We start from the raw sequence: 23,896 nt of genomic DNA on the forward strand, positions 1-23,896 counted from the left end.
GAATAGAACTTTGTTGACAGTCTAGTGAAGAAGGCAGATAAGCGAATAGAACTTTGTTGACAGTCTAGTGAAGAAGGCAGATAAGCGAATAGAACTTTGTTGACAGTCTAGTGAAGAAGGCAGATAAGCGAAGAGAACTTTGCTGACAGTCTAGTGAAGAAGGCAGATAAGCGAATAGAACTTTGCCGACAGTCTAGTGAAGAAGGCAGATAAGCGAATAGAACTTTGCCGACAGTCTAGTGAAGAAGGCAGATAAGCGAAGAGAACTTTGCTGACAGTCTAGTGATGAAGGCAGATAAGCGAATAAAACTTTGCTGACAGTCTCGTCCATCGTTCCGACTAAATAAGAAAGTAAAATAGGTATCAAACTGTCACATAAAATCTGTGTTTTCCTGTAACATGCAAAAAAAAAACTTATGTAACCTAAGACTTGGTGTAACCTAGTGGTTAGTATGCAAACAATATGTCCAAGGTTCGAGACGTACTGCTGCTAAACGCGCTCCACTCTTTCAACAGTGATGCGTTATAGAAAACAACCAATACCCACTCGTGTTATTCGGTTCAAAGACCCAGATGTAGCACTTGTGACGGCGAGTGCAGCCGACTGGCTACCCTCAGTAGTTTAAAATTAAAGACCTGAACACTAGGAGGCTTTGACCTGTCCGTTTAGTCCATGCGTACAAAAGGCGCTATTTAGGTTTTGAAAATTCAAAAATTTCTAAGACTTTTTAAATCATTTTAATTAACGAAAACGGAATTAAATAAAGGTTTTTATAACCATGGTTATTTATACTTGAAACCAACACAAATAACAAGTGAAAGCCACTTAAAAGACCAGTTAAGAGGCCCATTAACAGTTGTTATGTTTATGAAATATAAATTAAACTTTCATACAAATATTGTATGAAGAGTTTCTTATGTTCATATCGAGATGTTCTGATAAATAGTTGTTGAGAGCATTTAGACGAAAAAAAAAGTTTTGTTTTTTCCACACAAGATTTGGTTTCGGTTTTAGATTTCGCGCAAATATACCCTAGGACTAGTTGCGCTACTCATCCTCAATTTAGCAGTGATAGTGTAGAGGGAAGGCAGATAGTCAACACCACCCACCGCCAACTCTTGGGCTACTCTTTTATCAACGAACAATTGGACTGACCGTCACATTATAATACTCCCGCATATGAAAGAGAGAGCACGTTCGTTGATGGGATTCGAACCCGCGATCACCCTTGAACGGCAACTTGTACTCGGAAAGAAATGGGTCCTGATGTTACCTTATCTAGAAATGATGTCTGTTACGATGAAGAAAGTCGAAAAACTGAGTACCAGAACGAATCCGCAAATCAAACTGAACTGTGTAGACTAATAAACTTCTTGTTCTTAATATTGTTTAGCCCCCCAGTGGCACAGCGGTATGTCTGCGGACTTACAAGCTAGAATCCGGGTTTCGATACCTGTGGTGGGCAGAGCACAGATAGCCCAATGTGTAGCTTTGTGCTTAAATACAAAACAAACAAACAAACAAACTTAATATTGTTTACATAACTAACTCTATGGCCAAGTACATGTATTTGGGTTCTAAACCAGAGCACAATGGATCGACAGCCAGGGGTCTAGAAGAATGAATCAATGAGCACCTTAACTTCAGAAGTGTAAACCCCCACACAAGTGGCGAAACACTTACCGACAAATCAACTCTTCAAGATCCTTCTCGCACAACAGGATGAAAGATGTATATAAACTATTAAGATAAAACTTAAGAAACAATCGAAAATGAAAGCTACACGAGGGCTATCTTCGCTAGCGCCGTCCCTAATTTAACAGTGTAAGACTAGAGGGAAGGCAACTAGTCATCACAACCCACCGCCAACTCTTGGGCTACTTTTTTACCAACGAATAGTGGAATTGATCGTCACATTATAACGCCCCACGGCTAGAAGGGCAAGATGTTTGGTGGGACGGGAATTTGAACCCGTCACCCTCAGATTGCGAGTCGAGCGACCTAACCACTTGGCCATCACGGGTATTTTACAAGTCAAAATTTTAAATAAAATGTTCAGCATTTTATCTTGTTTCCCATATAAATCAAAATATACATTAATAAAACATTCAGCTACAACGTGGAGAGTAAAGATATTGCTGCTGTTTAATTTCCCGCTCTTTTCTGATTCAAACCGTTTAACTTTCCGGTTTATACTAGAATTAGAAGAAGCCCTTAAACCTCAGTTAGAAAAGTATTTCATAATTAAAATAATTTTTTAGTATATTTCTTATTTCTTCATGTAGAACGTAGTTCTCCGTAGAAGTAAAATTCGAGATTATTATTGAATTTAATGCATTGAATGTACAAAATTCAGACAATAGAAATCTTAACCACATCTCTTCTGTGAAGTGGGCAGCTTTGAACAAGAAGTGGCGCAACTGCTTTGCAATTTCTGCCAAGTTTCTCGACTCGACTTCTCTACCTCCTCACTTCCGATCCACTAACCCTGTCTTACAACAATTTTCTCGGTTGGAGAATGAACACTATTGAAAAATCATAGTAGAGATTTTGCTCATTTTCAACTAATTTCTGCGTGTTTTCAAGAGAAAAAAATAACCTGAAGGTAAGACATTTAAAGTACATTGCAATAGCTTCGAAAAGAAAGCTCATTATGGACTGAGAGTTCACTTTTACTTGTAGACTTTCAGTGGACCTGTCGGAATTTCGCCAAGGGCATAGCTGGGTGTGCAATTTGCTGCTCAAAAAATTAGTCAAATTGCACATCTGTATAATTATTATTTTGAGGTAGTTTATTAGATGGGTGATTATGTCTGTAGTTACTTTGGTTGGGTTGTAAGGTAACCTGTAGAAAGTTGTCTCTTGTTTCTACTGTTTGGTGTAAAGTTTTTATAATGTACTTTACACCAGGTGTTGGAAAAGATTAAGACTTGTCATTATTGTGTGTACCCATTCAGTAAGCTGTGCATATAAAGTCGAGAAGGTTTGATAGGTTGCAATACTTGTAGTATCAGTCATTCATCAAAAATGATGTGTTGTATTTTGTGTGTAATTAATAGTTCTGAAGAACTCAGGGGTTACATTGTCAATGTTCATTGCCAGTCCATCCAATGACTCTAAAAAATAGAATTGTCTGTTCTCAGACAATGTTAAATACTAAGAAGCATGCAGTGTGTTCTATAGGAATATTTTTGTATTTGCAGTGCTGGAGAACCAAAGTTGATTAGTTGATTTAGATATTTGCGCAAAGTTACACAAGAGTTCTCTAATTTTGCATTCCCAGTTTGCTCCTGACGAAGAAAGGTCCACCTTTCGAAAGCACTCGGGTTATAGGGTTTTTATGATTATGTATCGAGAATTATTGAACCTACGTGTTTTTCTGACATCATGAATCTAATTTTGAATTCCAGGTTAAATAGTTAACACACAGGATCACCTACAAAAGTTGTAATATTTTCAAAATGAGACCCAAAACTCGAGCGCTTTCGAATAGTTGACTATTCTTCTTTATTCTTCTGAAAAAGAATAGCCAACTACTCGATAGCGCTCGAGTTTTGGGTCTCGTTTTGAAAATATTCTAATTTTGAATTGATAGACTAGGCGGAAGGCGGCACCATGTACCCTCGGATTCGCAGTTAATCACTAGGTCCATGGAGCTGAGGAGGTCATATTATCTGTGTCTGCTTTGAATCCTATAGGGTTGAAGGACTGTATTTTGTATCCTCTGTAAGTCTTATGGATTTTAAGAAGCAGTTTATTTATTGTTCACATTGATTCCTATATGGCTGAAAATTTGATTTCTGTGTGTTTCGAGGAATGTTTGAGTTATATTGTCTGTATCTGTAAGTCTTAAAGGGATTCAACGATGTATTTTCTTTATTCACAGTGCGAGTTGTAAGGGTGCACAATTGTATTGTTTGTGTATAAGGTGAATCTTGCAATGGGGAAGGATTATATTGTTTGTCTTCAGTGAGTCTGAAAGAGTGTGAGATTCTATTGTTTGTGTTTGCAGTGAGTCTTATAGGAGTGAAGGGTTACATCGTGTCTGTAGGGGTGAAGGATTGTACTGACTTTTCCACACAGAGTCTTGTAATAGTGAAGGGTTGTATTCTCAGTTATTTGTGTAGGGTTGAATGGTTGTATTGCATTTTCTTCAGTGAGTCTTACAATTGTGAAGGGTTGTATTATTTGTGTTTGCAGTTAGTCATGTAGGGGTAATAGTGAAGGGTTGTATTCTCAGTTATTTGTGTAGGGTTGAATGGTTGTATTGCATTTTCTTCAGTGAGTCTTACAATTGTGAAGGGTTGTATTCTTTGTGTCTGCAGTTAGTCATGTAGAGGTAAATGATATATCCTCAGTGAGGATATATATAGGGGCGAATAGTTATATTGCCCATTTCTTCAGTGAGTCTTGCAGGGTGAAGAGTTGCATTGTTTGTGTCTGCAGTGAGTCTTGTGGAGGTGAAGGTTGGTATTGGTTGCTTCCTCAGTGACACTTGTAGGGTGAAGGGTTGTAGTGAGAGACGAGACATGGGAAGAATAAGGAGTGTTATAAATATTTTCCTTTCACACGTTGAAGTGGAAACACACTTTTGTAATTTAGATGGTAATATGACACCTGATACGTTCTGGAGTGAGTAATCTGGTGTATCAAACACTTGTATCAACAAGTCTTGCTTTCTCAATAGCCGAGTACTGCTTAGTTATTTACGTTTCTGAAAGACAGAAAAGTATTTTGATGGAAAGACGACTAGTTTATAATTAATTAAGAAGAATCCCAGTTTGAATGTTACAAACTGAATACAAAAAGTTATATAATCATGAATTAAAATGGGCAATTTTCAAACGAAAGTGAAATATTGGAAAAAAATTATAATTTGTATTTTAAAGCATCTGTCATTTAGTAGTCATAGAATGTTTCCTGCTTTTAAATAAAATACTCTTTTTTACACTTGTGACTTGCTCACATTACTGATGTCCTTTTCTTAAACGTTTACTAATTTTAAGTGGTTTTTAAGATAAACCACACAAGGATTATTCAAGTTCTTACGATGATCTTAAACGTCTTATTTTATTGCCTTTATATTTCTCAGTTGGAAGTCAGCTACATCGTAGTTGCCCTATGATCGTGTTAACATCGATAGAATTCATTTTTCTGTGGTACTTGATTAATCAAAAATAGCTTTAGGCAAGAAATGTCACGAACCTAGAATCATATTACGAATTATACCATTCACTTAAACTCTCGTCACAAACGGGACTCGTTCTTCCACAGTGCAGAACAAAGTGACACATGTACAAAACGGCTGATTGTAATCGACACAGTGTAATAGGGGGTGGGTGGTTTATTTGTAGTGTCTGTTTCCCTTTAACGTGCTTTGTGGTGGAGTTCAGAATGTACATGAATTTAATATTACAATATACCAAGTTTTATTCATCAATGCTTTGATCGACACCAAGTACATGATATTTATGTTGAGGTAAATATTAAAAAATACATTTTGTTTAAGAAAGTATATTATTGTATTTAAAAGCTTCCATCAAGCATAAGAATTTAAAAAAATCGCAGTTTCATTACAGAGTCACTTGAGGTTATATAGACTCTACCGTATTTGATATATGGTTTCATCAGTTGGGTATCCTCGTTATTAACAATATTTTCGGCCGTAATCCCGACAGGGTAGGCAAGTTTATAAATAGAATTTCCTTACTTAGGCTTATATAAAGTATGTATCGATACATGCAAGTCGCAAATAAAGGAATACCAATGATTAAACTTTGTCAACTGTCTTTAATCTATAATAGTAGTTACTTAAAGTACGTGTGTGTAAGATTTTTTCTAATAGTTTTGTTTGGCAGGAAAGCTTCTTTTATATACTTCTGAGGTATTTTCTTGTATCAGTTGTTATGTTCTGAAAAACATAGAAATATTTATTTGCAAACTAAGTTCATACTTATGAGAAGTGATAATGTTATTAATAAGAGCTTCTAAGTGAGAGTAAAAAATAGTAAATATAACAATATATCGGCTACACCGTACCTACCATATCCAGTGCTGACGAGGCCTTTCGCTAATACCAGAACTCTTGAGGCCGGCTGAGATTCGACAGATATGGTAGAGGTTGAGACGCTATTTAAGTTATATAAAACTATTATGAGAAATTAATTATGTGTTGTGCATTGCAATATATAAGGCTAATGTACATATATTTATAGTTATACTGAAGCTTTATATGGATAAGCAAAACAGGATGATTTTACCGAATGATAACAGTGTACCAACACCATGTTTCAAGTATTTAACAACTTTCCAAAAGTAAAATACATAAAATACAGCGTGTTCAGTGCATGAAACAGTAGACTTTGTAAGTAGAACTAACAGAATTCACCCAGTATTACAACCATTTATTATTTTCTGGAAAATAGAAATCATCTCTGTTTTCTGTTTCTTATTATTCGCATCGATACTTATAAAGTGCAGCAGGTAAGTTCTAATTGGTTCGTTCCCCAAAAACTGGTCATGGAGGAACGAATTAGAAACGTAGTTCTTTATTGAAGAACAGTGAAAAAATATAACGTGTGAATTCAATATGTGGTGAAAGAATGTAGAGAGCGAGAAAAGAAAATCATATAAAGGCATGCTGTAAAACTGTGGTGAAAGAATGTAGAGAGCGAGAAAATAAAATCATATAAAGGCATGCTGTAAAACTGTGGTGAAAGAATGTAGAGAGCGAGAAAAGAAAATCATATAAAGGCATGCTGTAAAACTGTGTCTTTACATATATGCGAATATACACACATACACGGAGATAGATTATATATCGAGTATGTACACGTTATCTCGTGTACAAGGTCGCACACTACTTGTTCTCTCTCCACTTCACTTCTGCTGCAAGGAAGTACACCTCTTTAACACTAGTGTTACAATAATGACTGTAATAACTGTCAGACTTTACATACCTCGATGGACGTAGAGTGTAACTGACAAGGGTAGAAAAAAGTATTCAATTAACTAGTAGCTTGGATTGTTGCGATTCTAATACTGATTACTGCTTAAGTCGGGTGAAACTTGTGTCGATTTATTAAAATTAATTGAAGTATTTAATTATTACAATAGTAGTCTATATCTACTGCCAATCTGTTTAGTTCACTAATTGCTGTATTTTATTTAATCCATTCATGAACAGCTATACAGGGTCAATCGAAACCAATACACCGTCCTCTAAAACTATTACAAGCCATCACAAAGATAAGTCTCCAATTAATACCAGATTTATGCCTTTATACTTTCATGCACATTGAACATTTAACACACCCACTAATTTTTATAGTTTGTTTTTTGAATTTAGCGCAGAGCTACACGAGAGCTATCTGCGTTAGCCGTCTCTAATTTAGCAGTGTAAGACTAGAGGGAAGGCAGCTAGTCATCACCACCCACCGCTAACTCTTGGGCTACTCTTTTACCAACAAATAGTGGGATTGACCGTCACATTATAACGCCCCCACGGCTGAAAGGGCGAGTATGTATGGTGGGACGGGGATTTGAACCCGTGACCCGCAGATTGCGAGTCGAGCGCCCTAACCACCTGACCATGTCGGGCCTAAATTTTTTATTTTTTTTATAGGGTTACTGGTAATGGTGTCTTGCATCATATTAAGTAATTTTCCCTGTTGTAACATTCAATGTGAAGATCTGAGAAAGAAAAGATGCAATCACTCATTTTCTATGTAAAATACATAAAGAAACCAAGCAATAATTAATGGGATTAATTGCCGGTATTTGAGCTGATATTTGTTTTATCTTACTCATAAATTATTAAGGACCTTATAATCAACGAAGTTATAGACGCACGAGCAATTTGATGCATAAATAATTTACTAAACCAATTAGGTCCATAAAGATCCCTGTTGGTAATTCTTGGGTTAAGAAGTCTCATCATTTGGGAATGTTATTAGATGATTACGTTGCGATAGTGTGATGAAAAGGTTATACCAATATAATGTGTAGAATATTTACTGTATCTGTGGATTTTCAGTCATAAAAAAAAAATGAAGCTAGCACATATTTCATTGAAGAGCTATCCGAAGCTTCCAAGAAAAATACCGCGTGTTCATATATAATATGTTAAGCACTTCCTTTGTTTGTGAATAGAAGGGTTGGTACAGATACGAGTATATCGCCTGTGGTTAATGTCTTGCCGCTGTAAATATACATCACCTATTTAACAGAAAACAATGGTTTTATAGGTTTATTTCATCCCATATTGGTTCATCTGGCTTCGTCAACAGAACAAGTGCTTACATGGTAATAATAACATTACACACGTGAAAACTGTTGACATTTCCTCAATATAAAGTGTTACCACGAACAAACATTGTTTGTCAAATAAAATCTCACATATATAAAATAAGGTATATATTTGAAAATAAAAGATCTGGTTTCTTCATAAGATATGAATAAATAGAAAATATTTATGCAATGCCATATAACACTACTCCAACATTGAAGTTAAGCTATGCAATGCCATATAACACTACTCCAACATTGAAGTTAGGCTATGCAATACCACGTAACACTACTACAACATTGAAGTTAAGCTATGCAATGCCATATAACACTACTCCAACATTAAAGTAAAGCCATATATTCGGCTGTGTTCACAAAAAACTTTATGCAAAAAATTGTTTCCTGTTCTTAAATGGAAATCGTATAGTTTAATTTTTTTTTATAGTTGTCATATGAACACCAGTTGACAGATAGACTCAATCGATGAAAGTTAAATAAAATATGCATAGATTACCTCATACATATGTAATGTTGAAGAAAGAAAACAACAACCGTGAATAGAGTGACTTAGAATTAACATTACAATCGTTAGCCTTAACGTATTCAGTGTAGCGAAGCAAGGGTATTCATAACCCTAACAAGTCTCTACATTTCTCGTTGGAGGTGACTTTTTTTTTAGTTTACAAGGGTATACGGAACAAACCACTTTGTTTTCGCTCAGAAGAAAGGGTGAATGGCCATAAGCGTTACTCTGCAGTATTGCGATGGTCTCGCTCTTGTTGTTCTCTGAGCAGTGATCGAAAAAATTATCCGAAGTATTTATGTATAATGTTCATATGTTATGTACGCATCGCGTGTTTTCTCGTACAAAAAATATTTACAGGAATTATAACTGAAAACTCAGTATTTCGAGTGAGGTTTTTTCGTAATTTTTTTAAGCTCAGTAGGGTGATTTTAAACTCTCCATAATGACATATCGACAATCCCCTTGACCTTAAAAGGTTTTTAGTTCCTATATTCTGAAACAGTCGTTAGACAATAGGTAACACTACTTCAACATTTAGTTAAGCTATGCAATACCACGTAACACTACTACAACACTGAAGTTAAGCTATGCAATGCCATATAACAATACTCCAACATTGAAGTTAAGCTAGGCAATGCCATATAACACTACTCCAACATTGAAGTTAAGCTATGCAATGCCATATAACACTACTCCAACATTGAATAGTTTCCCCTGTGAAAATTATTACGTTTTTTATCTGACTGAATGCACATCTGTATTACACCTCAGCTTAAATGAAGTCTGCGAGAAGGTTTTTGACTTGCATAAACTGGAAACACTGTTGTTATGTAGATGATAACAGTAGTCAGAGAACAGTTCAATGTTTTGATTGTAACCCGTATTAGGCAAGTATCATGTTTGAACACTAGTAGTATTGTATATTATTTAACCTAAACATGAAATACAAAATCGAATGTTAAATGTACGTTGGAGAGAGAGAGACTGATAATTGGAGAGAGGGAGAGATGATAGGAAATCTATGCGAGAAACGTATGTCCCAGGTTCAACAGTATACAATGACCCATGACGGGAAAATTTCTATTGATTTAATCGCATTAGACGCCTGTTGGTAATCCTCATGCGAGGAATGATTCAAATGGGGGTGGCTCGGGGTCGTTAAACCTATTGCCGCTTAGTAGTCTGAGAATTAACCAGACACTGCGTTTGTTCACGTTATAAGCATATGCACGTGCTAGAATTTCGCGTTAAAAAGAAATGGGGTGATCTAAAACTCATCATCTGTGTTGGTGAATACAACCAGCGTTCATAAACCCTGCTTTGAATTACCAAGCGCTACCACAATGATTCTTTACACCACCTAGCTACCTTAGTTGCTGCTACTGGTTGAGGTATACCGAGGACACGATTTATAACTATTATGCATTATTGCTCTCGTCGAAACCAATCTGTAACAAAAGAAGGGTGGTGCCCATAAATAACACAAAAGTTTCATTCAGAAAGTTTATATAGCTGTCTTTCCAGACAGACGTAACATTCACACATATAATTTGTTCATCATTCCTTTACCGCACCGTTAATTCTGCTAGATATATATTCTAAAACCTAAAGATTTTGTTAAATATAGATAGTTTAAAACTATGTAGAAGTACAGTGTCATTACCTTCTTAGATAAAACATATATAAATATATTTCGTTTCTCAAACTAAACATTTTTTTCTGAGAAAAATGTAAGGAGAATTATATCAATATTTCAAGTGCTGAAGCTGAAACTGAGCTGTATCAGTATTGCAAACGGGTATCGTTTCTAGTAAAGCAGGCAACAGAAGAATTACTGTCGCCAATAGAAAATATACGAATTTACTATTAGTATCAGACAACACTGCAATTATTGTTAGTAATACGGAATATAAGAGTTTACTATAAGCGGAGAGCAGAGAAGTTATTCTAAGCAGTAGGTAATATAAATGTTTATTGTAACAGCAGACAACACTGCAATTATTGTTAGTAATACGGAATATAAGAGTTTACTATAAGCGGAGAGCAGAGAAGTTATTGTTAGCAGTAGGTAATATAAATGTTTATTGTAACAGCAGACAACAGAGTAGTTATTGTTATCAGAAGTTAATGTATGTTTACTGAAACAACAGAGTAGTTATTGCTAACAGTAAGGAATATAAAAGTTTAATGTAAAAGCAAACAACAGAGTAGTTATTGTTAACAGTAGGGATTATAAGGGTTTACTGTAACAGCAGATAGCAGAGTAGTTATTGTTAACAGTAGGGATTATAAGGGCTTACTGTAACAGCAGATAGCAGAGTAGTTATTGTTAGCAGTAAGGATTATAAAAGTTTACTGTAACAGCAAAAAGCAGAGTAGTTATCGGTAGCAGTAGAGAATATAAATGTTTACTGAAGCGGCAGACAGCATAGTGGTAATTGTTAGCAGTAGGGAATACAAATTTTTACTTGAATAGCAGACAACAGAGTTGTTACTGTTAGCAGTAAGGAATATAAATATTTAATGAAACAGGAGTAATTATTGTTAACATAGCAAATATAAAGCTTTACTGTAACAGCAGAATAGCTATTGTTAATAGTAGGGAATATAGACGTTTACTGTAACAGCAGAGAACTTATTGATAGCAGCAGGGAATATAAATATTTATTGGAACAGCAGACAGCAAAGTAGTTACTGTTAACAGTAAGGAATATAAATGTTTACTGTGACAGTAGACAGCAGAGTAGTTATTGTTAGCAGTAGGTAATATAAAAGTTTACTCTAACAGCAGAAGCAGAGAAGTTATTGTTAGCAGTAGAGAATATGAATGTTTACCGAAACAGTAGAAGTAGAGTAGTAGTTATTATTAGCAGTAGGGGATACAAAAGTTTACTGTAACAGCACAGTAGTTATTGTTAGCAGTAGAGAATATAAATGTTTATTGTAACAACAGATAGCAGAGAAGTTACTGTTAACAGTAAGGGATATAAATAGTTATTGTAACAGCAGACACTAGAATACTTATTTTTAGAGGTAGAGAATAAGCGAATTTTTTACTCCTAACAGTAGGGATGACTTTAAAGTGTTTCGGCTTTCAAGAAGCTTGAAATGTTTTATATTATTCATATAGACATGCGTGTAAGATATTACATATTAACTTATATAGTTATGGGTGTATGTATAATTGTTGATATTTCACAGTCTCTGTTCGAGTTTTTGTAGATACAAAATACAGGTAAGAATAGCGACTCAATCCTAGCTAGTTGAACATCCCAGGTGTGAATGACGAAGGGGATTGAACAATGCTAATATCTGGCCATGCGTGGCACATGCGCAACGAGAATCGGGAAGAGACCGAATGAACTACTAAACAATGCGACAGAAGCAGCAACTTGCGGGTCGTGACCAGTATGTTGGTAAAATGAGTCTTGTGTTGGGGTGGCAGTGGGAGATATAAGTTGTACGGTTGATCATCCTTAGCCAACCGTGACTTTAGCTATAGCCTGCTCAGGTCATTTGTACCAGCATCCACGTTTCTAGTCACACACTTAGTAAACATGTATTAATTCAGAACTTTTAATTTCTGTATAATAAAACTACAGTTTCAAGGTAGTAATCTTTGTTGTTGTTTTCAGGTATTTATTTATTCCAAATTGGACTTGACATACATGTTTGAGATTAATGTCTCCCTCTTAATCTTTGATTGTGACTATGATTTTTAGATTCCTCTTAGTTGTGTGTTTATCATATACAAACATATTCTGCTATAAACAGCTAATAAGCTACAATTAAATACAGTAGTAACTACAAATAAAACCCAAGGACCAAAAACTTCATTAATGTAACCAAACAATATTCGAGAAATTTTAAATTAAATTAAATGGAAATAAATTTGTTATTTTGAAAAGTGAGGTTCTCCTTCTTTTAAAAGTACTAAACCTGAAAGGCTTTTAGTTAGAACTTTAAAATCACATGAAGAATTTGCGTTACGAGGACCTTGTCTGTTTTTGTTGTTACATTATAATTTCTCTTAAACTATGATACACAGTAGAAACCACGATTGTTGATTGCGACAACGTGTGTTAAAATTTAGCATTGTTGAGCTAGAAAAACATAACAAGATTAGGAACTTGATCTTTAAAATCAGAGATCACAGTGACTAATTTTGTGAACTAGACAAATTTGAACTACGTTAAAGTAGTAAAAGCTTTTGAGATCTTGTCTAAGAAGTTATGGTCACAGTGACTAACTTTGTAACCTAAAGAAATGCAATTGATAATTAACTACTAACAACCATTCAAAATTTTATTTAACCCATTCATTACCGTAATGAGAAATGTGTCAGCTAATCTGCACATTAAGATATTTTTAAGCAAGAAACAACTTGCAAATGATTCTTTAATCACAGTAAATTAATATCTACATCGGTGAATGTATTAATGGATTTTTCAGTGAAATTTGGAAATGTTAAAATCTGATAAGCTAGAAAACTTGTCTAGCGGAGGATACCACAACTAGTAAAAACATACGAGGCTACAGAGAGATATATCCAAGTTTTCGACTGTTTGTTTGTTACAGTCAAGGCTACAGTGATTAGGGATATCTCCGAATTTTCGACTGTTTGTTTGTTACAGTCAAGGCTACAGTGATTAGGGATATATCCAAGTTTTCGACTGTTTGTTTGTTACAGTCAAGGCTACAGTGATTAGGGATATCTCCGAATTTTCGACTGTTTGTTTGTTACATACGAGGCTACAGTGATTAATGATATTTTAAGTTTTCGACTGATTGTTTGTTATATACGAGGCTACAGTGATTAGGGATTTCTCCAAGTTTTCGACTGTTTGGTTGTTACATACGAGGCTACAGTGATTAGGGATAAATCCAAGTTTTCGACTGTTCGTTTGTTATATACAAGGCTACAGCGATTAAGAATATTTCGAAGTTTTCGTCTGTTTGTTTCTTTTAGCGCAAAGTTACACAATGGGCAATCAGCGCTCTTGTCCACCAAAGGGAATTAAATCCCGACTTTTAAAGTTGCAAGTCAGGAAACTTACCACTGACTTGCCGAGGGACGATTTTTTCAAAAGAACGTATATGTTAGTGAGTTTATGTGATTTACATAAGAAACAAAACTGATTTTAACCTGTAGGTATACATTAGGAAATTTAAATGCGGTTCGTTGCTTTGAATAATTTACTTCTGATACTTCCATGAATCCAATGCAATGACCTCAAATAGCGTTGTTTTCACAAGCAATAAGTTAAATCGTAGATTCAAAACAGTATTCACCTTGAAAAATATGCTGAGGTCATGCAAGAAAGATAAAGCAACTAAGAAATTATCGTTATATTAAGCTAATTTCACAGCACATGAACAGTTTAAAAAGACAATGGCATCCTGCTTGAAATATTATTGTGTAGCTATCTTTAAAACTACCATGGCCGGTGAATGACACGTGCCATATGCTATTATAGTTTTACCTTGTCTCCTTCATTCAATAGATATTTTCATAAATATTCAATGAATTTGATATTTAATGATATAAGTTTTTGCTTGTTTTTTTCTTTCCTGGAACGAGAAATCCACTAAAGCGTAACTAAAAAGTTATAAAAAAAAACGTTACTTAGGTTGTAATCGCTTGTCGTTCTTGGACGATAGAGGGCGTTTATAGACAATGGTCTTTTAGTAGAACTTAAGGCGTGCCTACCTTTTCGTGATAATACTAGGGGTGTCATTTGTTCGATATCTTCTAGCAAGTGTTTTAGCACGCGGCTGTTTTAAACTGAGCTATGACTATTGTGTTTTCAATAATGGGTAACGCTTGCCTGGAGGAGCCACTCCCATGTTGTAGATGCCCTATAACATCTGCCCCCCAGTGGCACAGCGGCATGTTCACAACGCTAGAAACCAGGTTTCGATACCGGTGGTGGGCAGAAAACAGATAGCCCGTTGTATAGCTTTGTGCTTAAACTACCAACAAACAAACTATAAGATCTGCATTTTCCTGGAATATTTTTTTATTTCTAAAATTAAAATATAAAGTTTGAGAGGAAATTCTTGATTTTCATGGCGGATCTCATGTTATGATTGATAAGAATGTGTAAAGTTAAAAAAATATTTACATAATTCGAGGTGTTCGAAATATTAATCTGTAAAACAATAGAATTTTCAAAAACTATTGTATTTGACATATTATAATTGTGCAAGTTAAAGAATAAGGCTGTATTTACAAAATATGTGTATCTATAACTATATTTGTGGGCATATAACACGGACAAGCTTATCAATGTTCTATTAGATACAGCACAATAATATAATTTAGTCTAATAATTCATTTATTAGCTTTCTTTCGTAAACAGGATTGATATTATAAAACAACTTTATAAAAATTACTTACTCAAACGGTATGACATTCTCAAATACCACTGAGCATACTTTGCCTTAACTGTTATATAAACAACCATGATTTAGTATCACGATACCCATTTATTCTCCACAGACACCATACTTTCATTACGTGTGTTCATATATGTAAGCAGTACATTTCTTTACTCTGTATGGTAAACAACCATGATTTAGTATCACGATACCCATTTATTCTCCACAGACACCATACTTTCATTACGTGTGTTCATATATGTAAGCAGTACATTTCTTTACTCTGTATGGTATCTTAAAAATGATTAATGCAACTGAAAATAACAAATTTCCAAGACTTGGACATCATTACGCACATTTCCATCTTTGACCGTATTCTGTCTAATGGCCATCATTACGCACAATGGCCTTACACCGCAATTTCTGTGAAAGACGACGTGTTCAATATTAGGTTATAAGTCTTGAAACATTTTCCACAGACCCTATACTGTATGTGAACGTCAGCTACCTAGACTACATTTAAACAAGGGTGCGTAATCAGGTATGTCAGAGAAGGAAGTAGTATGAGTACCGGTTTCATTCTCCGTATAAAACCTTCTGCATATTTAAATATGTTACATGACGTTTTATCCCGAAGTAGCCATTCCTTACTGGCCATAAAGTACAGGGATTTTAATACTTTCTGTTCGTAGTAACTTGTTAACTTTAATCCACCTTTGTTTTATTGTGCGTTTAAGTTTAAATTTACCTTTATACGAAAACTTTGTGGCAACGAGAAAGCCGATTTTTTTTTTTTTTTTTACATTTTCTGTATCATTTTCGGAAGTCCTTTTCTTGTCATAGTCGTTCATGGGCAAAGCCTTCCAATGTTGCAATAAAATTTCACTTCCCCCTTACAAGGTATTCGTTATACAAACTTGTGTTCCTCTCACCGATATGTTTTGGGAGCAACTGGTGCTCTTTTGGTTTGTGCTTGTTTACAAGAGCAACAACCTTTAGGAATTATCGTTTACACATCTGTCAGTTTGTTTGTTAGTTTTGTTGAATTTCTCGTTAAGTTATCCTAATCTTGAGATGACAGAGTAGAGGGAAGACAACTAGTCAATACCACCTACCATCAACTCTTAGGATATTCTTTACCAAAGAATATTGGGATTGACGGTAACGTTATAACGCCCCAACGACTGAAAGGACGGAGAATCCTGTTCGGTGACAGGATTCGAAACCCTCGAGTCGCAGATTGCGAGTCAAGTGCACTAAATACCAGGCCATACTAAGCCTTACACAACAAACTAGAATGTTTGCGATTTGTTGGTAATCACTTTTTTGAGTGTGTGTTTGTGGGGTGATCCTTGACGATCAATCTATGAGTTTTTTGGGTTTTTTTGGCGATTGTAGCGGCAGATCTGCCTGGGAAAAAATGATATTTATGCGGTTTTCATACTCCCATATAAATGTTGATGTTCCTTTACTAATGGTGTTCATCTTTGAAATTGGTGTATCTTTGTATCTCTTTGGTTTTCTTTTGCACGAATAGCCTTCATCGGAAATGGCTGTGACAAATTATTTTATCTGTTAGCATGCCCTTTGAATACGTTGTAAAGTATATAAGAACTAAATATGTCATCCGTAACGCCCCATATTGCATCTGTAGTGACATGCCACTGCATTAGCATACGCAAATCGATCTTATAAAGTACAATTTACCCTTCGTTTTATCACCGCTTACAATTTTAAACGTTTAGTAAGTCTTGATCCAGAATGTACCTTTTACCCGAAAAGATGGATCGTGAGGAAAGGTGGTGGGAATGAAGGGATACTCGAAATTGGGAAATGTCAAGACTGTTAGTGGTTAGAATACTGGTCTCAATATTAACTGCATCTACGTTTTTTTGCATTTCATTAATCACAAAATAGGTGATGTATAACATTTTTATTCGATTAACATAGCATAAAACATAGGATACGCAAGACAATAGTTGCAGAATTTGGTTTTTCTAAACTGTATTATGTAATATCCATAATAGGTACATACATTCTTTGTCAATTACATGCTTATCTATTCTACAAATCATTTTTAAAGCAGAAAACTGTAGGTATGCTACCATAGATCATGCGTCGTCATGACTACAGTCTATAAACAATTGGCCTTCTAACGGTGGTTCTTTAGAAGTCACGATTTTCCTGTAATTAAACACATATCTAAAGAATGTGGTTAGGTCGATACATGAATCTCACTTTCAGAACGTTGCAAATTTAAAGGACAAAATGTTAATTTTTATTCAGATTTTGAGAAGAAAGTTCTGCAGATGAAAGCGTGTATGGCATGAAAATATTTCATTTGTACGTAAATGTTACGTTTTTAGAAGAGAAGAAAATTAATTATGCTAAAATTTAACATTTAAAAATGCTTTGGAATAATTTTCTTATTTATTTCTTCCAGGAAAAATTCTGTAATGATAATTGTTGAAATCGGTCGTCGGTTAGCGTACCGAGCTGAGGATTGAGGGATCGAGACGTGATCCTGGTCCGCATTTTCAACTGGGGTGTATATTATAAAAATGACAGTCAGTCCCGTCATTTGTTTTTTTATATTTCGACAAAACCCTTGTATGGAGGGGGTACTGCAGTAAGACTGCCTTCCATGCGATTAGTAGCTCAAAATTAGGGACAGCTGTACCTGAACTCCGGCCGTTTAACATACGTGCGCATAAGATGCTGTTAGAATTTCTATAGTAGTTCTGTAGACCTTCCGTAGGGCATGAGAAACATTAACATTGCTGCTTCGGGTCATATGTTGTGTAAGAGCGTGTGCACAAACGCTAAAAAGTGAAACAAGTAAAATAAGCAAATATTATCTGTATACGATATACATACAGAAGTAACAACTGAAGAGTGCCTGGCATAGCCTGATAGCTAGAGTGATCGACTCGGAATCTGCGGGTATGAATTCTGTCAGCTGTGGGGGCGTTATATGTGACGGCCAATCCCACTATTCGTCAGTAGCCCAAGAGTTGGCGGTGGGTGGTATTGACTAGCTTCGTTCCCTCTAGTCTATTACTTCTAAAGTAATGAATGGTAGCACATATAACCCTCATGTAACAAAACAAACGAACAACTGACACACACACACACACACACCTATATCTAATGTATGTTGTATTGTGCACTGTTTATACATGTTTATTTCACATGAAAAATGAGTAACTTACCCAATATTTTGGATAGTTCTTTATTTTGAGCTTCGTAACGGGCACAAACACGAAATTACTCATTATTATGCAACACGTGGGCTCCATCGACAGTAAACAGTATGCACAACAAGTCGTTAACTTGAGGATTGAGATACTAATCAAAATATTCTTTACAATTACGTTTTATCAGGCCCAATAAATGTCAAGCCAGAACGTTTCTGGAGCTTGTTGCTTACATGTTAGAGGATAATACATTGTTTAGCTGTAAAACACATATATATATATATATATATGTGTGTGTGTGTGTGTAATCGTATTCATAACTTTTCCAGATGTTTGTGTGACTCTATTTAAAACATATAAAACGTTTTTGATGACCCTTGTGTTTTGAATTTATATCTGGGCGAGTTTTATTAACAAGTATTTTAACTATTTTATTGTCCAGGAGAAAAACCGTTTAAGTGTGAGTTCGAGGGGTGTGACCGGAGGTTTGCTAACAGTTCCGACCGGAAGAAACATTCTCACGTGCATACTAGTGACAAACCATACAACTGTAAGATACGAGGCTGCGACAAAAGTTACACTCACCCGAGCTCTCTACGGAAACACATGAAAGTACACGGAAAGTCTCCGCCGCCTCCTGGTGCAGCGCCAGGTTCCACAGGCAGCAACAGCTCCATGTCTGACTACGACAGCGACACGCCGCCTTGTACCACTACTAATGGTAGCAGCGGTAACGGCAACGCGCTGATCGGGACACGGTCTACCTGCCCAGCAGGCCACACGGCGTTACCCTTAACTAACCCTGGACATGGAGGAGGAGGCGGCCATCCAACTAACTTGAGTGAATGGTACGTTTGTCAGTCTACAGCCGGTATGCCCACTCCTCCTAGTAATGAACACTCGCCAGTGGTAGGAGTGACCCACCATCTACACGGGTCTTCATCCTACTGACTTAGAGTTTATTCATACAAGACTTTATAATTGTACAAAAACGAAGTAACCAAATGTTCGTATGGATGGATTTTTACTAACCACTGTGTAACTGAACAGAGGTAAGCCTGGTATGTGTAGATATTAAATTGGACCCTTTGTGACTAAAATTCTCTAAGTGACCATGTCCACTTCTTCCACCTACGGTCATTATAAATGTAAAGCTTCCCATATGTATATTTTTATTCTGAGCCTCAGTTTAAACGTCACAGGTGGTCATCTGCAGCGTAAAAAGCTGAACTTTGTATAGAGCTTAGTGGTATGTCGAAATAAGCAGTATTCGTGGTTTTTAAAGGAGTCCGTGTTAGTTTCTTGTAAGATAATTTGATGAAGTGGCTTACAGTACATTACATTAGAAGAATATGGGTACACACATACATGTGTAACTATATGTTTTATTTACGCTTTACCAATAGCCTCCGTAGAGTCAATGGTCAACCATATCTTTCAAAAGATCAGAAAAAAGTCACTACTCCAACCGATTGTCAACAATGAATAGACCTGAGTAAACTGACAGGGTGCTTCAAATGTATTTCACCGTGGAACAGCTAGGACTTGGGATATGGAAGAACTCATCCTGTTGTTGTTTAAGGAATCTGCTATTAGTTCTTTAAAATCATATTGACAGTTTAACAAAGCTATGATAGAGTGTGCACATTGTCAAAGGCGTTTTTGCTTTGTAGTCGAGAAGAAGTGATTGGTATAAAAAATAACGTGGTTTATATATATGTAATAACGCTAAGCTGGTGTTCAATTTATGGTTTATATATATATAATACCGCTAAGCTGGTGTTAAATTTATTTCTAAAGCTTACTTTAAAAATAACTGCTTATCGGAAAAGGTAACACTACAAAGCAATAACGCCTTCAAATGTTCTTTTATGTATCAAAATTGGACAGTGTTGATAAATGTATAATGATAGACTAAACTTGGTAATGGGATAGTTCATTGTTTTAGGCATTATATACTTTTATTTTATTTATGGATAATAAGTTTGATATCTTATTATTGATCTCTTCATTTCATCCTAGAAAAACGTATTGTTGTAAAAAAAAGTTACTTCAAATTTTTTGTTATGTTTCGTGCCAAAAAAAAAGATTTTTCCTAGTGTAAAAATGTATGTTTTCTGGTGTATATTTTTGCAAAAAAAAAGATTTATTCAACACAAAATGCAATGATTGGTAGAAATGATGTACGTGTAATACCTTAAATTTGATGGATTTGTCTGAAAAGTAGTCTCATTGACGATAATAAGATATGATCTAAGGGATCCCGGTTTTACTAAAAACCAAAGCATCGCTTAAGTATCCTTTCCACTAAAACGTTTACAATAGATTCTGAGAGGCAGAAAGTTTATTGACGTGGGGTTGGTGAGAACTGTCCAGCGAGAGTGGGACACTGGCCACGAAACTTTATAACACATATGAAAAAGAGGCACAGAAAATATTACAGGTTAAAAATCTTAACACACGCTACTTAAGCCGTCTACAATGTTGCGAAAGAGATTGTCTGTTTTGTATTTATAATCAAACGATAAAAAAAATGTTTAAGTAGAGAAAAATTAGTAAAAATGCTGTGGTAATGTTTGTTCCTCGGGAAGCGAAACACTGAGGTAAAAAAGTTGTTGGGAGGCTGATTAAATCACTAACTTTGAGTTACAATAGCTTTCTAAATCGTTTCGCTTTGTTTTAAAAAGCAAATGCAGAAATATATGGTATTTGCGTACAATAACTTAGTGTGAAACGTACAAAGAAGATAAATATATGGCATCTGCGTACAATAACTTAGTGTGAAACATACAAAGCAGATAAATATATGGCATTTGCGTACAATAATTTAGTGTGAAACGTATAATGGAACATAATTCACTACAGAGAATCTAGATAACTCTCCTTGTATCATGTCTCACTACAATATTTTGTTTTAACTCATAGTCACCTAGTTTCGAACTACAGATTTATTAACGTCATATTTTAACTCCCTTTATCTATTTTTGTTCAGGTCAAAATTCAAACCATACAAGATTAGGTTACACTTATATGACTGGGCATTTTTTTAAATATTAATGTTATGTAAATATCATTTAGGCATAATGAACGATTCACTCGTGGTGCTAAACTACGCGTTAGATGCCAGTTTACTAAGCCTCAGCACAAATTATGTTATTTGTAATTTGTTTAACTTTGGAACGCGATTTTTTATGTTAGTATATATATATATACAAAAATCTAATCTTATTATCTGGATATGACAAAAAGTTTTAAAACTGGAAAGTTTGTAAAAATGTTCAATAAACTAAAAATAAAGAATCAAGTGAAATGATTACACGTTTAGCTCGTGTACTTTGCAGATCTTCGATGTTCTATTTTTGTAGTTTTCCTCACCTGCTTAGAAGATATTGGGTTCTAACACATTTCGGCGTGTGTTTTGACATAGCAAGGATAAGATCGTTTGTTTATACCTGTATCTTGTACTGAGAGAGCTGTATTATCAGATAACGTTTCCTTCACAACACACTTATACATTGACAGCAAATATCTTGTAGTAGCACTACGTTTTCCATACACATACAGCCTCTTGACTGACTGTTGTGACGGTTGGATTGAGGCCAAGTTAAAGATAGCTTCACCTCGTCCCACACTGCTTCATTTGCCCACCAGATGGTGGTCTTTAAGAAGGGTGGAGGTGTGAATCTCCCCATGTGTGTGTTTATTGTGTGTAGACAGAGAAATGATTGGGCTTTCATCAACAACGAACCCTGGAGTCATCAATCAGAGAAAGTAAACCATAACAAAGACCCGAAACGGTGAAACTCTACTCAAGGCTGTCGCATTTTGTTTATTGACTCGCCGCATACTTGTCTTTTTAGGTTTCTGAACTTGAGATGTACCTATCTCACTTCCTAAGAAGTTCGTTATTATTAACTTAAATCCAAAGAAATAAAAGTTAACACCGTGGAAACGTACAATATCAAATTTATTTTCAGTGCAAATATAATTTCCTAACACGTTCAAGGAAATAAGTATTGATTCCGAGAGTTTTTTTTTTAAATATATTTTCACCATTCGACAAACTGGTTAAGTAAAACTACATATCTTAAACAAATATCCTTAAACCACAAACACATAACAAGCTGCTTTCAAATGATGGTAATCAAGATTCAAACGACTTGTAGTAGGATCATCCTGACGTTCGAAAGCTTTCACACATACCTTCTATTATAGGAGTCGTGTTTAAAGCTTGTTGTATAAATGATGTTCTCTTCACTGGCATGCTATAAATCGCTCAGAATGGTTAGAACGATGTAGTTAGTGTGTTTCCTCGTTTCACCGAAGAATTTAGGTCTGTATTTTATGACGCGCAAAAAACGGGGTCTCATCTGCTTTAGGAATTCATAGTCGTCTAATTAGGTAAAGTTGTATTCTAGAAATAATTAATCCAATTCATTATCTCAATTAAAATGGTTGATCAATTTTGTTTTTTAGTGTTAACTTATTGAGTGCTACTCTTATTTCCACGTCGAACCAGTAATGGCGCCAGCATGGTCGGCCCTAATGGTGTAACTAACATTAAAGTCGTCGTAACTAGAGTCATCTATAATAAAATGGGCTACGAGTAAAAATTTTCCACTCAAGATCATATGCTAAATGAAGATAGATACATTGGATTTGGTCAATGGTATAGACCCCCTGATTGTGTGTTTAATTCCCCAATGTTAATTAAGTAAGCCCTTTACTAGCTACAGAAACTTTGTTGACTTAACGACCAAGCGTTGCCTGCATACATTTCAGATTTTATGGTTAGTCTGCTGTGAAAATAGGAAGAGCAAAATACAGAGTGAAAAGTAAGTAAATAAACTTGTGCGTGGTAAACGTTTTTAAAGATATAAGCACGAAGGGGACCCAAAGTGTGATAAAAATTAACAATTTGTGCTGGCTACAAATTAGTGCAACCATAGGTTTCTGATTCTTTTGTTTATCTTATAAGCTATTTTTAGCTTAAAGTGAGATTTTATTGTTCTTATATCTAATATATAAAGCTGAGTTTGTGTCTGTTTGTTCGCACCTTTTAGCAATTTCTTCGTTATATGTTTCCACATTTCTTGATCAATCAGCACCCAACTTGACACAGTGATACAGGATGGCAACTAGAAGGTCACCAGAGAAGGGTTATACCCCCAATCTAATTTCGTATTCATAGAATTCTTGAAAATGTATGTCTTTATTTTCAGTACTGATACCTTTATGCATTTTTATTGAACTTTCAATGTTTATTATGGTAAGAAAAAAAAATAGAAGCACAATTTCCTATCCTTTGTTACAAACGAGTTTTTATTTCACCCGTCCAACGGACGGCTACTCCAGCTAGTAAATAATAAATAAATAGAAGGAAATAATGGGTAGAAATATAATATACGTCACTGATCCCAAAGGTTATATCCATTTCTTTCTTGCACACTTTTTGCTCTGTCTTTCTCTCTCTGACTTCTGAACAAAGATAATACAACAATACAA

General features: G+C 35.2%; 1 protein-coding gene across 4 annotated transcripts in view; it reads left to right on the forward strand.

Moving 5' to 3' along the window:
• The window catches only part of LOC106464528 (zinc finger protein ZIC 4-like), a 33,747-nt gene extending 12,284 nt beyond the window's left edge, over window positions 1–21,463 (forward strand). The window contains exons 2-3 of one of the 4 annotated variants that reach the window (XR_002611768.1): window positions 18,834–19,443; window positions 19,798–20,386. Coding sequence is in view for 3 of the 4 variants with exons in the window: in XM_022392259.1 (XP_022247967.1) it covers window positions 18,834–19,342 (509 nt within the window). In the remaining variant the exon portion in view is untranslated. Of the gene's footprint in view, window positions 1–18,833; window positions 20,387–21,134 lie in introns of those variants that run through there. The other 3 variants (XM_022392261.1, XM_022392260.1, XM_022392259.1) reach the window with 3 other exon arrangements.
• Window positions 21,464–23,896: the final 2,433 nt, after the last annotated feature.

Source organism: Limulus polyphemus, unplaced genomic scaffold (assembly GCF_000517525.1).
Source record: "Limulus polyphemus unplaced genomic scaffold, Limulus_polyphemus-2.1.2 Scaffold1677, whole genome shotgun sequence".
In the NCBI taxonomy this organism is placed as follows: Eukaryota; Metazoa; Arthropoda; class Merostomata; order Xiphosura; family Limulidae; genus Limulus; species Limulus polyphemus.